At 34.8% G+C, this 15,932-nt stretch overlaps 3 protein-coding genes across 3 annotated transcripts; all 3 read left to right on the forward strand.

Annotated features, from left to right (window-relative positions):
• The first annotated feature begins 337 nt into the window (after window positions 1-337).
• LOC141691123 (protein FAR1-RELATED SEQUENCE 5-like) lies at window positions 338-1,868 on the forward strand. The gene is made up of 3 exons (XM_074495867.1): window positions 338-365; window positions 463-685; window positions 899-1,868. Exons 1-3 carry the CDS (start codon window positions 338-340, stop codon window positions 1,866-1,868), a joined length of 1,221 nt encoding a protein of 406 aa, XP_074351968.1.
• Window positions 1,869-2,091: 223 nt separating this feature from the next.
• Window positions 2,092-2,805, forward strand: LOC141691125 (uncharacterized). The gene has a single exon (XM_074495868.1). It carries the CDS (start codon window positions 2,092-2,094, stop codon window positions 2,803-2,805), a length of 714 nt encoding a protein of 237 aa, XP_074351969.1.
• A 9,021-nt stretch (window positions 2,806-11,826) lies between these two features.
• Window positions 11,827-14,751, forward strand: LOC141692532 (NAC domain-containing protein 21/22-like). Its single transcript, XM_074497403.1, has 3 exons — window positions 11,827-12,137; window positions 13,312-13,577; window positions 14,008-14,751. Exons 1-3 carry the CDS (start codon window positions 11,966-11,968, stop codon window positions 14,425-14,427), a joined length of 858 nt encoding a protein of 285 aa, XP_074353504.1. The 5' UTR covers window positions 11,827-11,965; the 3' UTR covers window positions 14,428-14,751.
• Window positions 14,752-15,932: the final 1,181 nt, after the last annotated feature.

Below are 15,932 nucleotides of genomic sequence, written 5' to 3' on the forward strand. Positions count from 1 at the left end.
GACAATCATGTGTCAGGAAACAGTTAACCAACACACTGTTTCCAGGAATGCTGGCCAGGATTTAAAAAAAAGGTCAGGATTTAAAAAAAATTCCCCAGTCCGCGCTTGTTTTCCACGGAACGCTGGCCTTCCGCGCTTAATATACGCGGAATGACTTTCCCCTTCCGCGGTTATTAATAGCGGAATGACTGTACTTGCAGTTTATAATCCTAAAACGATCACACTTTACTTTTTGTATAACTTCTGTCAAATTGGAGGGATTTATTGGTTTTGTTCATCCTTACTCACTAATTTCCATTTGATAAGCTAAATTTCTTGTTTTTTTCTTATATTAATTATGGATAAGATGTTTTCTAGCTTTGAAGGTAGAAATTTTTTGAAAAGAATTGATAAAGTGATTCAATGTTGTAAATAGTGAAGTTGTTGATATTAGTGGTAGTTGCTTACGTAATGATAATGTAGATTATGTTAACCTTGTTGATGATTGTGATGAAGATATTTTTGTTAGTGAACATAGATTTGAAAATGAAGATTTGCATGAAAATAGTGAGTTTATGCATGATAGTAGTGAGACAAGGGATAAGAGTGTTGTTGGAGAAGAAGATATTGTAATTCTTTTTTTGAGTCAATATTTCCCTAATTTAGTAGCCAAAAATGTAATTAGGGCTTATGCTTTGAAAAATGGGTTTGCAATTAAAATCCAAAATACACAAAGGCGTGGGGACAAAACAATATATGCCCGTACTTATGTTTGTAATTAAGCGGGAGAAAACCGTGATAAAGAACCCGTCGAGGATGAAGAAGTTTTGATAGGAAGTGTCGGTAATGCGAATAAGAAAAGGCGTAGAGATAAATTTCCTAGAAGTTGATGTAAATTTAGGATTTATGTGATTAATAGGCGAAATACAAGTCAATGGGAGATAACATCGTTGGAGTTAAATCACAATCACGATGTTGTGTCGCCTTCTAAAATGAGTTTGATTAAAAGAGAGCGACATGTAACCGCCGCCCAAAAGAATTTAATTAAGAGTTTCTATATTTCGGGTATTGTACCTAGACAACAAATGAATATATTTGGAAAAATGCACGGAGGAGAGGAGCAAGTAGGGTTTCATGCCCAACACTTGAGAAATGTCGTGCGTGATTTTAGAAAAGATAATTTGGGTGTGAATGATGCTCAAGCGGGATTAGATTTGTTACATCGGTTAGAAGAGGAAAGTGGGGGAATTTTTTTTATTCGGACTCTAATTGATAAAGAAGGAAGATTGAAGTATCTTTTACGGGTTGACCTCCGGTCGTTGTTGTCCTACAAAAATTTTGGTGATGTGGTTGCATTCGATACAACATATCGAATAAATAGGTATGCTATGCTGTTTGTGCCTTTCACCGGGGTAAATCATCACTATCAATCATTTATCTTTGAATTTGCACTAATGCGTGATGAATTGAAGACTACATTTGAGTGGATTTTGGGTACTTGGTTAGAGGCCGTTGAAGGAAAAGCACCTTTGGCTATTATCAGTGATCAAGATCGAGCTATGGCGGGGGAAATTCAATCTCAACTACCAAACATGACACATTTATTGTGTTTGTGGCACATTAGTAATAAATTTTTGGAGAAACTCTCAACCTACTATGCAAAGGAAGAATTTAAAGGCGACTTCAACAATTGCATATATCACTCGTTGACTAAAGAAATTTTTGAGGAAAGGTGGAATGCATTGATCTTGAAATACAAGTCAGAAAATAATACATGGTTGCAACTCTTGTATAATTTGAAGCATAAATGGATCGATGTTTATACACGTAATTTTTTCCGTGGCTCAAAAAATAACATCGAGAAGCGAAGGAATGAATGTCTTTTTTAGTGCTTATGTAGGGTCTTGCACGTGGTTGAAAGAATTTGTTGAGGGTGCACAAAAAGCTTTAGAAAGAAAATTCATGCGTGAGAAAGAAGAGGATTATAATACACGTTACAAAATTCATTGCATGCGAATGAAGACCGCCTTGGAGCACCATGCCGCTTCCATTTATACCAAAGAGATGTTTAAAAGATTTCAAGACTAATTAGTTGAGGCCGCAAAGTACTTTATGGAGAAGGATAGAGATCGTTTCTTAGAAGATGTGGAGGATACGTACTACAAATGTTATCGACCATTAATGTTTGAGTCTAAAAGAACCACTTATCTTGTTACCTTCAACAAGTTGTCATTAAGGGGTTCTTGCATACGTAGAATGTTTGAGCATTCGGGCATGCCGTGTCGTCATATTATTATTGTGTTGACAAAGAGGTGTGTGGCCGAATTACCAGAACATTTTGTGAAACGGAGGTGGACTAGGGATGCCAATAGAGTTGATGGTGTATTGACATATCACATGCCCGGAGATGATGTCCCATCCCATGATTTGACTCCAACGGATATATTTAATCACATGACTTTGCTCACTATGGGGTTTAGTCATAGTTGCATGGCGTCGAATGAACGATATGAGTATGTCGTGAGAGTTATTAATCGAGAGACCGAAATTATTGAGAAAATGCCCGTTGATGGGGTGGAATGTATTGGATGTGAATTTGATACCAAAATAACTCAAGAAAGTGGAGAGAAGTTGCATGAAACTATTCTTGACCCCGTTGTTTCGAAAACCAAAGGGCGCAAAAAAGAGCATCGAATTAAAAGTCCCGTTGAGGAACTTGCAAGGGAAAAAAGGAAATGCGGATATTACAACATTGAGGGACATAATGCTAGAAAATATTTAGTGAAAATGGAAGAATTGAGAAAAAGTCAAAGTGGCCAATTGTAATTCAAATTTTATATAACACTCTCTTATATATTGTTTTTTCATGCTTTACACTTATATTGGTTTTAGTAATTCTACCTCATTTTACTAACATGCATTTCTTATTATATGTAGGTGAAATGGGCAATACTTCGGATGACGAGTTGGTGTCTCACGTTAGTAACACATTCTCGGACTCGGACTCCGAACTGGAGGACTGTATGTCACCAACATTTGGCGATTTGGATGTAATCGCTCGTGAATGGAGCGAGGAACTAGCACGGTTTAACGAAGCACCTCCCCAAGCGGAGGAAGAAGACCCAGAGTTGCACCTTCCCGAAGAAGAGGCATACCGTTCAAGGGTTTGGGCCGAAACATGCCATTATTTAACCCTTTCTTGGAAGTTTGAAAGAGTGTGGAGCAATATGCCGCCTTACTTTCTCCCCGTTTTGAACTTGGGTAAGGAGTCCCCCGATGACCCATGGAGACTATCCGAATTGGATGGCGGTAAACTTGTGAAATGTGATAGGATCGCGGATATACGTAAGTTGAAGCCTCGTGAGGGTACCACCCGGGACCAAGTACGCATTGAACACGTCAAGGGTCCTCATTCCCTTTTAGCTATGCCATGATGCTCATGGGCAGTTGGGTGTCCCACCTACGTGGTGACGATACCACCGCATGGGCTTGGAGGCGTGCACCATGGTGCAAATTCACTCTCTATGACGGGTCGAACACCATTCCTATCACTATATGCAATGATCATGAGACCCATGTCGAAGTCGTTGAAGGTGTGCTCCGCGAAGGTTGTGTTGTTGTGCTCTATTGGGTTACATGCATTGTGAGGGCCGACGCCCCCCCCCCCCGGGGTCTCAACGCACCAACTATCGGGCGGCTTCTCTAACTTTTTAGAGATTTAGTTAGTTATGGTAGCTCGTACGAGAATTCCCTTTGTTTAAGTATTTTATTATATTTTGATGTAATGTTGTCAAACTAGACAAGTTATGCACTTATTTGGATTTGAATTGCGACGATTATGTAATTTCTCATTTGTCATTGATCCATTACTTAAAAACTTATTATGTCAAAATATAACTTTATTTATGTGATATGAAGTGTAATGCACATTTATTTTATAATATTTATGTTTTTCATGCATGGAAATTAACATGCAAAGTTGGCAAATGACCATATGCTCATCATTATAGTAAAGTAATGCTTAAATTTTGAAAGTCATAAGCAACGATGTTCTAATCAATATTTTATTCCATAATGCAGTTCATAGAGTTGAAATACATCATTTTTTACAAATTTTAAAGAAAAAAGGGGTTATTTTTCAAAATCTTACTGTCCTTTTCGCGTAAAATAACCGCGGAAAGCATTAACCCTTCCGCGCTTATTATTCGCGGAAAGCAGATTAATATTTTTTGAAATGTGCCATTTGTAATGGCACATTCCCACCTGTTTCAAAGGATACCAACAATAATCCAACATTATATGAATATTATAACAACAACAAGCCTGTAAAATTTCAAAAAAAATCACCGAAATTAGGCACCCCTCCAAATATGGCCCAAATCGCCAAAATTTTTCAAAACCTAAAAATTTGAAGGTTATCCAAACCCTTTAAGATTTGCACACAAGTTGATGGGGGCCATTATATATACAAATCAATAAAAAAACAAAAAAGCTGAAAAGAGGACGAGAAAGGGGCATGGTCGATAAACGACCGATATAAACGAAACAAGTATCACTTGTAATTAAACCAAATAAAAGGTACGTGATGATGTTCGAGCGTAAGAAAACAAGTTCAACTAAACTACACAAGATTAACTAAACTACACAAGTTCAATTAAACTACACAACTAGACGAATAACCTAACTGCTACTCTTTCCGGCTACCCTCTCTATCCTTTGCCTCATGCAATGTGTCGGTATGGGTTTAGCCAACTATCTTTGAAGCTCCTTGGCAATCCTATAATAAAAGATCTCCACGTCCGAGGCATCCCAACGCACTTTAGCGAGGTCATATCCCTGCAAGGTGTAGTTCATATATTTGCATACGTACACATCGCAATCTGAGTAGTTATCTTGTTTAGGCATTGCCTCCCAAACATGAACTAAAGGCTCTTAATCTGGGACATTTTGATTCTAGCCAACATAACGAAGCTTACCTGCAACAACTCCAACCTAACATACAACAAAAAATAACATCACTTCACGAAAGTAATAAGGAATGATTTCAAAGTTACGATATAAGTTGTGGTCAAGGAACTATTACCACACACTCTTCTTCTTCGGGATAACGTTATAGTTCATAGGATCAAGTACCATCGCACCCCATTCCTTCACAGAAAATATCATGAGAATCTAATAATTCTTATTCACTTTCGCGGGAACAAATATGTAGTCCACCTGGTTAATTGGTGGACCTATACCACAACTCGCCCAAGTAATAAAGAAATGCATGGCCTTCGCGGAATAGGGATGTGAGTAGTCCACTTTCTTCGCCAACTCCATAAAAAGTGGATCCATGAAGTAGTATGAAGGCATCCTCAGATACACCTCCACTGCAGCTATGGCTTCCTCACGATCACGCAACAACCACTGCAAGAAACAGGTTAGCACACAACAACTGTAAAATATAAAAATTCAAATTGAAATAAAAATAACAACATAAATGAAAGAAGGTTAAATATTATACCATATAAGCATATATGATCCTATCATCTAGCCATCATTTGGGTTGCAAACTGTGCATAACATTTGTGTCCAAGGTCCACATACCATGTCTGAGTACCACTGCATATAGACTGTGTCATCCAGTAGGTCTGGCTGATGAGCCACTACAACCTCGGGGTGATGACCAAAACGGGCCCAGTCAGCAAACCATATACCCCGCCAGTCATAGGGATTGAACGGAATCATAGGCTTCCTATACTCTGACATGTTAATCGGTGACCGTGCGATACCCTGTCTGAACCCGAACTGTCTAATCACCCTATTAGAATGCTGATACTCAAAAATACCATAACATATAACTGGAACCCTGGAAAGACCAAAGAAATGAACCTCCCAATCCTCAACAGATATTACATGATCCCCATCGGAATCCTCCTCCACCTCGTGAAAGTGGGCATATGGCGTCCACGCCACAATATTAGCTACAACTCTATCAAACTCGCCTCTATAATGTGGCAAACTATGATGAGGCGCCAATCTACTATCACACCTAACAATAGCCCGTTTCCTCTTAACAACAATCCCAGTCCCAGGAACATCCTCATCCATAGCATCATCAAGTAAACATTAGCCTGCACCTTACCCTTCCATCCTTTTCCCCTACCCTTACCCCTAACCTCCTTCACCTCCGTCACCTTCTTCCCCCTAACCTCCATCCCCTTCACCTGTTTCCCTTTCACCTCCTTCATCTCTTTCCCCTTTTTCCCCTTCTTCCCCCTAGGCTCCTCCTCTGCCTCCTCCTTTACCTCCTCTTCCTCCTCCTCAGCAACCACCTCATCAACCGGCCTATCCCAGAACTCAGCAACTGGATATGAATCCCTGGAAGGATCAGGAAGAGGTCTCTCAATCAAGAACCGCTCATATGCCCATAACCGCAATAACCACGTACAACAAGCAATCCTCTTCTCCCCCTTCTGTGCTGCATGCTCGAACCCCTGTATAGATATGAAAGAACCGCATAACCCCAGGACCATGTTTGCACACCCCTAAGAAAGAGGAGGTGTCCAATGTACTTCGGGTGCACTACATTCCTACTACTGGTAGGAAACAAAATAGAGCTAACAACCATGAGCAAGTATGCTTGTGTGTGGATAGCAATCCTCCTTGGATCAACCCTCCAATATCTCTGATACAACCATGTGTACTTTCTGCTGGCTCTGGCCCATGCCATCTTCACCTCCTCTTTATCCAACGGCTCAAACTAATGTCTCGCAAAATACCCCAAGCCACTCTCAAGACCGTCGCCAACAATCGGAAGTCCAGCAATCGGTAAACCCAAGATATAACCAACATTCTCCAGAGTCACTTTCATTTCCCCATGTCTCGTGAAGAAGGTGTTGGTCTCGGGACGCCACCTCTCCACAAGTGTCGTGACAAACCTCCCATCATTCTATAAAACCACACCCGGATTTGAAAACACACCAAAATCAAGGCTATGCAACAAGTCCTTCTGAGCATCAGACAAAACCCAACGATGCATGTTCCTGTTCCCACAATAACACTCTGAAGGACCTCGCTCATGTCCCTTCCAAATATCCGAACTCACATGATACTCGTTATCAAAGATAACAATATGACCAACTGGACCAAGCAATATGTTATCCATCCTGAAATAATAAACATGAAAACAATTCAATAAACTAAACATAAACTATAGAATCCATAACTTTGTATGTATAAGCTATCCCAACGACAATACTACATAACCAATCTCAATCATATAAGCACAACTAAGAATATTTTATTCAACAATTTAACCCCCTTCACAAATAACGTTCATCTCCCTATAGAATAACAAAGTCATTCCATTATATATACAAAGAACCATATAATCAAACAAACTACATTTGTTCATATCCCCAATATATCGAAAACAACCTCCACAATTATCCTATCAAACAAAATACAACAACAACATCAAACTCACAATTCCAACATATCAAAATTGCATCTTTACACAACTCAAAACATCTGTATGTAAAAAATATATTGATCCACCAAAACACAAAATTTTACACCCGACACCCTATTTGAAAATAAATTTTCAAATACCCAATTCAACAATGTACCGATACGAAGGCACAATTCTCACCCAGTGCTACAACAAACCTAACAAAATCATTAATCAAGAAATTCAACAATGTATTGATACAAAGGAGCACAACAAACACATACAAATCAATAACAACAATTCGGGCCGATGTGTGATTTGGAGCATTCATCAAAACCGATACAAGCAAGATCATACAAACACAAAAAATCACAAAAATAACGATCGGGTCGATTTGGAAACCAAATTGGGTCGATTTGGAACCCTAATAACCCAAATATAACCAAGAATAATAAATTACGGATATATATTGAACCAAGAATCTAACCTTTTGCAGAAACATCCGTGGATCGCGAGAAATCGCCCATGAATCGCCCCTCAACCTTTTATAGAAACGTTATTGCATTTGTATATATAAGTGTAAGCAGGAACGAGTCAAAATCGGGTTTATTCGTTCTTCAGGCCTTCCGTGCAGAATAAACGCAGACTCTTTTTACGAGCATTTTTGTCATTTCCTCGTCCGCGAAAAATATACGCGAAAAGGGTCTGCTTCCGCGGAAATAAGCGCGGACATGGAAAACAGTGTGTTGGTTAACAGTTTCCTGACACATGATTGTGAGGGAACATTACCCTTTGATTTTTTATACAAGGACATTTATGAGTATGGTGTTTTAGTTAATATTGAAATCACTACAACAAATTTGGCCATTTACGACGGCCAACTTACGAAGGAAAAGAAATGTGCGCCAACTTACGACGGAAAAACTGTTTCGTCGTAATTATTTATGACGTAAAAAAAACTATGTCATAAGTTTAATATTTTATTATTAAAGCTATCACCAACTGAGTAAAAAAAGGATTGGATAAGACATGCGGAAGAACGACTCCATTAAACTTATGACGAAATGTTATTTCCAAACATTCTGTCGTAAGTTAAATATCTTATTATTAATCTACCAATCAAGTTAATAAGAAAAAAAAATAAAAAGTGTGTGTACCTTACGACGGAATATTCGTTGTAATTAAGTATAACTTATGACGGATATTCCGTCGTAATTGTTCCCACCAACCACAATAAATGTCATCTATACTAGCATTTGTTCGCCGTTAGAAAATAATATTTTTTTAAAGAAACTTAAGACGGAAAATACATTCCGTCTTAAGTTATCAAGTGAGTCAAAATAGAGATATTTTTTTTAGCATCACCTAGATAAAAAAAGACATATAAAACAGATTTGGCAGATTATTCACTAGGCTCAACTCAGGTTTAAGAACAATATATGTACAAACAAAAATATATAATGAAAGATAGGGTTGGGTTCCACGGAGAACACCTTAATTGGAGAACACTGGAGAACACTTTATTTTTTGTCTATTTTTTTGTATCTCTTATTCAAAATGCATGTATTAGGTTAATGAAAAACAAAAAAATTGTATTTAAAAAAATATGAGGAAGTTTTTACATAACATATGCGTATGTTATGCACAAATTACAGAACATACTATACTTTTATATTTAGTGTTCCATAATATTTATGACATTGTTTATTAAAATTTTAAATGTGTTATGTAAAACTAAAATGTGTTTATGAGAATTTTTGATGCAACTGAAGAAAAAAGTAAAAAAATATTTGCAGAACACATAAATATAATTACAGAGAGTCAAGTTCTATGGAGACCTTGTTTTTGTTGGAGACCTTGGAGACCACTTATGTTCTACAACTAAAATCTTGCATAAAAATATTGCAAAACGTAATATTTTGCGAATTATGTTCTACAAAGATCATTATTTTATTGAAAATCTTGAATATCATGCATATACTGCATGTAGAACAGTACAAAATGTTTTATTCCGCGAAATATGTTTAGTTTGCAGAACTTTTGTTCAAATTGCATAACATACACTTTATATTTATTAAATTTAAAAGATCTTCAACATTTTTAATGAATTAGTGATATTCGTAGAATATACTTCACAAAAAAATATATTTCATAGTGTTTTGAATGCACAACATAGGTGGTCTCCGAGTTCTCCGATAAAAAATTGGTTTCCATAGAACTTTTCTCTAATTACAGAACATATTAGTCCTCCGGGGAACTAGTTCTCATTTGAGGCTATCCCATGAAAGATAATCACACATTTTTTCATATAATTTTATAAAAGTAGATAAATATGAATTTTGCACGATTTGAGATTTTCTTAATCACATAAACAGTTGTAAGGAGTTTTTTTTTTACCATAAATAAATTAGGAATATTTGTTCACAATAGCAATGAGCCAATTATTTAAATAAGAGAACATTATTTTCTCTTAGGATCACTGTTTTGTTTGTTTTGTTAAGGAGCGCAGATATATGAGGTGTGATACGTGATTTCATTAAAAGTAAGTAATTGACAAAAAGTATTATTATGACGATTACAATTAAAACAATCCAGTAAATTACAACATATATGTTGAGATTTTATATATGTTCGACAACCTTAAAATTATCTAGAAAATCGGACCTACTATTCATGAGATAAATTAACATATAACGAGTTAAAAATCAAAGTAGTCACTGAAGTTAATGCCCTATATCACTTCATCACTAATATTAACGGGTTATCATTTTGATCACTAAAATCATATAAATATCAAATAAATAATTCCAAAAATACGATGATAAAGTAAATATTATCATTTGTAATGTTCTACACATTTTTCGTCAAAGCTACTATAAACAAATGAAAAGTTGTGAATTTTAGTATTATAGATAATATATCTAGATTTAAAAAAAATTATTTACTATTTATTTTAAATTTTACAGTTATTTTATCTTACTTAATTAAAAATAAATAGTAAATAAAAATTTTAAAATCTAGATATATTATTAAAATACTAGAGTTCATAACTTTTCATGTGATTATAGTGACGTTGAAGAAAAATGTATATAACTTAACAAAAAATAATATTTACTTTCTCTTCATATTTTTGGAGTTATCTATTTAATAATTATATGACTTTGATCAAAATAATACCCCGTTAAGATTAGTAAAGAAAGTGATATATCACTTTCACTTGAGTGACAAGTTTGATATTTAACCCAACATATAACTAATGAAATCATCTACAAGTATATATATAATTATCTAGACCCTCCCAAAAGAGTATTTATATCAAATGAAATAGAAGAACATGTAACACTCTTGTAAAAAAAAGAAAATAAAAAAATATCCCTATTTACCACCCCTAGAAAATATTATGAGTGTTTAACTATTCTTAGGGTACATCGACTAAGCAACGTAATCAAAATGAGCATGACATGCAGTCCGAATTCGTCCTAATATGTATTGATAATTATTCCGTTAAAATTAATATATTATTTTTTTAAAATATTAATAAAAGTAAAAAATTTTAAGGGTTGACGATGAAATTCTACTTTAATGATAGTGCAATTTTCAATTAAATAAGTAGGTAGATTTAAATAACATATTTTCATGCTAATGAATTATCTGTTTTTTAGCCTAGCCATATAATTTATTGTCGGTTCAATTAATTTTACTTGAAGTTTTAAAGTTATAAGTTTCTCTCCAATGCCAAGCTGTCTAGCTCTCTCCTAGACCTAACAATTGGGATAACCGATTCGGTTTTTGATCGGATCAATTTCGGATCGAATCGATTTTCTGATTATGATATATTTGAAAACCATTTGGATTGGATCGGAATTAATGGTTCAGATCTAATTTGATTAAAAATCGGATGAAATTCTGATTAAAATCGGACAAAATTTTTGGGCTAAATTTGGATCATAACATATTTATTTTGTTAATTTGTGAGATCTAAAAAATATTTTTTTAATTTAATTTAGTATTTTTAATATAATATAATGTATTTTTATAAAAGAATACGATTAAATAAGTATGTTATCATAAATATAAAATTATTTAAATTATTAATTTTACTTATTTCGGGTCATATTCGGTTCGGTTAATATATTATTCGATTTTAATCGGTTCCAAGTTATAAACGAATCTGGTATTTCGGATCATTTTCGGTTGATTTTTTGGTTCGAGTAATTTTCGGATCGGTGTAAATCGGTTTTTGGATCTTTATAGGATTATATGGTTCGGATTTTGGATCGAATCTCGGTTTCATGAATTTCGGTTCGACTTTTCGGATCCAGACCTATTTTGCCAGGTCTACTCTCTCCTGTGTATGTATATATATAACCACACCTATCCTTTCCCTTCCTATACATAATACACATACATACATGTATATATTAATTTTCTCCATCATCAGCTCTCTGAGAATCATGCACCAACATTATTCTTTAGAGTCTTAACTCTTAACCAACTCCAACCTTGTTAAATTTCCTAATTAAAGAAAAAACATTAGTTAATTTTAGTGAAATGGCCTTAAGGGATATTGGAGCAGCGCTACCTCCGGGATTTAGGTTTTATCCGAGCGATGAAGAATTAGTGTGCCATTATCTTCACAAAAAGATTGCACATGAAGATGTTTCCAATGGTAGTACTCTTGTGGATATTGACCTTCATACATGTGAGCCATGGCAGCTTCCTGGTAAACTCTACTTTTAGTTTAGCTTTCTTTTCAGTTCCATGGCATATATTTATAGTCCTTTCTGATGTTTTTCCTTGTTCGTGTATATTGTTTGTTACTATCTCTCATATCATTTTTTGTACGTTTGGCTTGAAATGTGTGGGGATCATTTTGCATATGCTTCTGTACTTGTAAACAGAAATTTTCTCAGAAGCTAGCTAGTCTTGATAAAAATTATATCACTTGTCATTTCGAATCCAATTGGTCAGGGTAACATGCTCATCTATAAACCTGATAGGCCCATGTATTTGTTGGTGACATATCATTCATATACGATTTAATTTGTCCTAACATCAAAATTGTTGTTTTAGCATTACACTACACGCAAACAGAACATTTTCCGAGCAACAGTATACCGTTAATTTCACCTTTATGTGGGTTAACAGTCGGATCTCACATGTTTTCTTCTAGTGTTATGTTTTGTAGCTATAAAGGTAATTGTTTTCCGGTTTATTAATATATACTTGTACGTAAACAGAGTTCTTGTGGTCTGTGGATCTCTCTTACTTTTACGATTATGATCCAAGTGATACTACAGTTTTATATCCGAATTAGGTCGTAAAATTAATATATAGAATCTGAAAATGACACGGTTCTTCTAGACACATAATATAGAAAAAGGGGGAGAGAGGGGGAGAGGGAGGGGGAGAGGGAGGGGGAGAGGGAGAGAGAGGGAGAGAGAGAGAGAGAGAGAGAGAGAGAGAGAGAGAGAGAGAGAGAGAGAGAGAGATGAGTGCGTTAACTAGTTCAGGCGGTTAACCGGTAAGGAACTCGTCCAGTATACTGCATAATAATTTGAAATCCGAGACACCAAATTATAGACTGTACACAGCTACTAAATTACAAGAAATATATATATGGTCCACAATTCTTCTATAAAACAAAAAAACTTTTAATATGTAAAGGAGATAATACGATCCGTAGCTTAACTATTTACATGATATAGTAAATAGTAGATATCATTTACAAATCTTCTATCCAAGCTTTCTCTCAAATCAAACCTGGCCTTTAGCAAGATAAAAACAGTAGTTTACGAGTAATTATGAAATCTTATTTTTATCACAACCTCAAGTGTGTACTTGTAGCTAGCGTTTCCTCTTCATTTTTAACATTTTTTTTCGTGATGACATTAAAGAGGTTGCAAAGCTGAATTCAACAGAGTGGTACTTCTTCAGCTTTAGGGATCGGAAGTATGCTACCGGATTTCGAACAAACAGAGCCACCACAACTGGATATTGGAAGGCCACTGGAAAAGATCGTACAGTGGTGGATCCAACGACTAATTGTGTTGTTGGGATGAGAAAGACTCTGGTTTTCTACAAAAATAGAGCTCCTAATGGGATTAAAACCGGTTGGATCATGCATGAATTCCGCCTTGAAAATCCTCTTATCCCTCCTAAGGTATGGATTAATTTTCAGTTGCATATATTATAAACTTAACTGAGGAGAAATTTTTTATTTTTAATATAAACTTTTGCTAACCATCAAACAACATACACAAATCCATTTTGGCTCTTACTTTCATTCCTTTCTCGAGTTCACATCACAAACACTTCTTTCACAAACTTTCTATAATCCTTATTAAACTTCCGCTAGCTTCTGCTTTTTAACCAAGGAAGTGCAGTTTTGTTTTAGAAGTAAATTACTTGTATCTCTAGACAGCATCCACTATAAGTGTACATTTCTGACAATCAAATTTGGTCAGAAATGTCCATTTTTCTTCTGGTGATCAATCTGACATGAGTACAGACGCACAACAATATAAACACAATCATATACCCAAATGTTAAAATTAATACCAATTTTCATATATACATTTGTATTTATGCAGGAAGACTGGGTACTATGTAGAGTTTTTTACAAATCAAAGACTTCAGAATTGAGCCCACAAAATGTGTATGATGCTGAGGCAACAGCTGGTAGTGACACATCTCCTGATGCGGCTCAAGTTATGCTTCCAGGTTATAATAATAATCGTCATCATCAACATATTGTTGATTCCGAAAGCCTTGCACACCCTAATAATCTCCATTCATTTTCACCATTAAACCCTAATCTCCTTATTCTATCTCATCAATTTCACACTGATCATCTTAATGAAATGATTTTGATTAACTCCAAGTGCGAAATAGATGATTATGGATTTTTTATGGATCCGAACTTTGAAGATATTAATTCGGGTGATGGAACTTCAAATATGGAGGAAATGAAATTCGAAGATAATCACGGCAACTTAGTTTTCATCAAATAGAATGCTCTGGTCATTTAATCGCGTTAGCGATATTGCTGTGGTGTAAGGTTCTGTGGCAAGCCAAGACCAGATGACTCATGTTGGTGCGGAGTTCTTCAAACAGAAAAATTGTACACACTATATATATACAATGTAGTACAATACTACGATACACAGATTAATTGTTTATATATCTAGCTAGGTCACCATAGATGGTGGAGTATTGTAATTAAGATTATATTGTTACATTACTATTCAGGTTTCCTTGTTTAGATATCAATATTATTTGATTGTCTGTATGTATCAGCAATCACAGACAGTAAATATATATATATAAGAACTTTTTGTTTGTGTTTCTATCTGCCAATTTTTGCCACCAGCCGATTAGACAGTGATTTTCGCTAAAGAGAAATCTGTATCTAGGCTTACGTGTTAATAATGCTGAAGATCTCTAACTCTACGAATGATTTGTTTGATAGATCATGCTATTACACAAGAAATGGAAAATGTGACTCTTATTATAAAGTGTAAATTACTTTGATATGCCTATAAGATTTGTAAAGTACATGCTTTAAATTTGTTAAACAAGGATGTTGAGTCACATAAAGCAGGCCGCAAATAAATAGAGTTGTTCGGGAATAAAATTCGATATCGGCTCGTTTAAATGAATTCAACTCGGTTCGTTTTTTTAAATCAGCCAGTCTTGAACATGAAAATAAACTCGGATAAATAAAGGAGTCGAGCCGAACTTTTTGTCTGTTCGGCTCGTTTAGTTCGGGTTCGACTCGGACTCGGCGCTAACTCGGTAACTCGACTTGACTCGAATAAAGTTTATATATATTATAAATAATAAATTATTACTAATCACTTAAATATTTTTAATGGTACATTGTTTCATCATTTATTAATAATTTAATTATTTAAGAGATTTTATTTATTTTTCTAAATTTAACTTAGTTTTTTCGTATGTAATTTTCAAATTGTTATCATGATACATTCATCTCCAATTATTCATATTTCATAAACATCATTAAGTAACTTATAAATTACATAAACCAAATTTAAGTAAAACAACAAAACATAATAAAATTTGACATCGTCATTTTAAAAAAGTAATGTATGATTTATAAAGTTACGAATGTCTCAATAATTAAAAATAAAATTGGATATATTTTTAAAAATCGTCTTGAAAAAATAAAATGATATAGCTAGATTAAGAAATAAGTGTAAAGTGTGAGTGTGCATATATAATTTTAAGGTAAAACTAGCATTTGATCTCGATATAACTTGTAAAATTATAAATTATAATTTAAAATTATTCGATTGAAAAATACATTAAAAATATTAGTGGACAAGCTCGACTCGGCTCGAGTTTGGCTCAGCTCGGTTATTTGTGAACAACTCGTGTTCAGCTTAGGTTTGGCTCGTTTATCTTGAACATCACTTTCCACTCGGTTATTAAACTCGGTTGGGCTCGTTTTAAAAATAAACTAAACTCGGCTCGGACAAAACTCGGTTATGTTCAT

The sequence above is a fragment of the Apium graveolens genome, chromosome 10, assembly GCF_009905375.1.
Source record: "Apium graveolens cultivar Ventura chromosome 10, ASM990537v1, whole genome shotgun sequence".
Taxonomy (NCBI): Eukaryota; Viridiplantae; Streptophyta; class Magnoliopsida; order Apiales; family Apiaceae; genus Apium; species Apium graveolens.

Excerpts from the sequence above, each read along its gene's own strand:
- LOC141691123 (XM_074495867.1), top strand. The coding sequence starts at position 338 with ATGGATAAGATGTTTTCTAGCTTTGAAG. Across the intron at positions 366-462 it reads GATGTTTTCTAGCTTTGAAG|ATTATGTTAACCTTGTTGAT; the intron begins GTAGAAATTTTT and ends ATGATAATGTAG. Across the intron at positions 686-898 it reads GCTTATGCTTTGAAAAATGG|GCGAAATACAAGTCAATGGG; the intron begins GTTTGCAATTAA and ends TGTGATTAATAG.
- LOC141691125 (XM_074495868.1), top strand. The coding sequence starts at position 2,092 with ATGGAGAAGGATAGAGATCGTTTCTTAGAAGATGTGGAGGATACGTAC.
- LOC141692532 (XM_074497403.1), top strand. The coding sequence starts at position 11,966 with ATGGCCTTAAGGGATATTGGAGCAGCGCTACCTCCGGGATTTAGGTTT. Across the intron at positions 12,138-13,311 it reads TGAGCCATGGCAGCTTCCTG|AGGTTGCAAAGCTGAATTCA; the intron begins GTAAACTCTACT and ends ATGACATTAAAG. Across the intron at positions 13,578-14,007 it reads ATCCTCTTATCCCTCCTAAG|GAAGACTGGGTACTATGTAG; the intron begins GTATGGATTAAT and ends GTATTTATGCAG.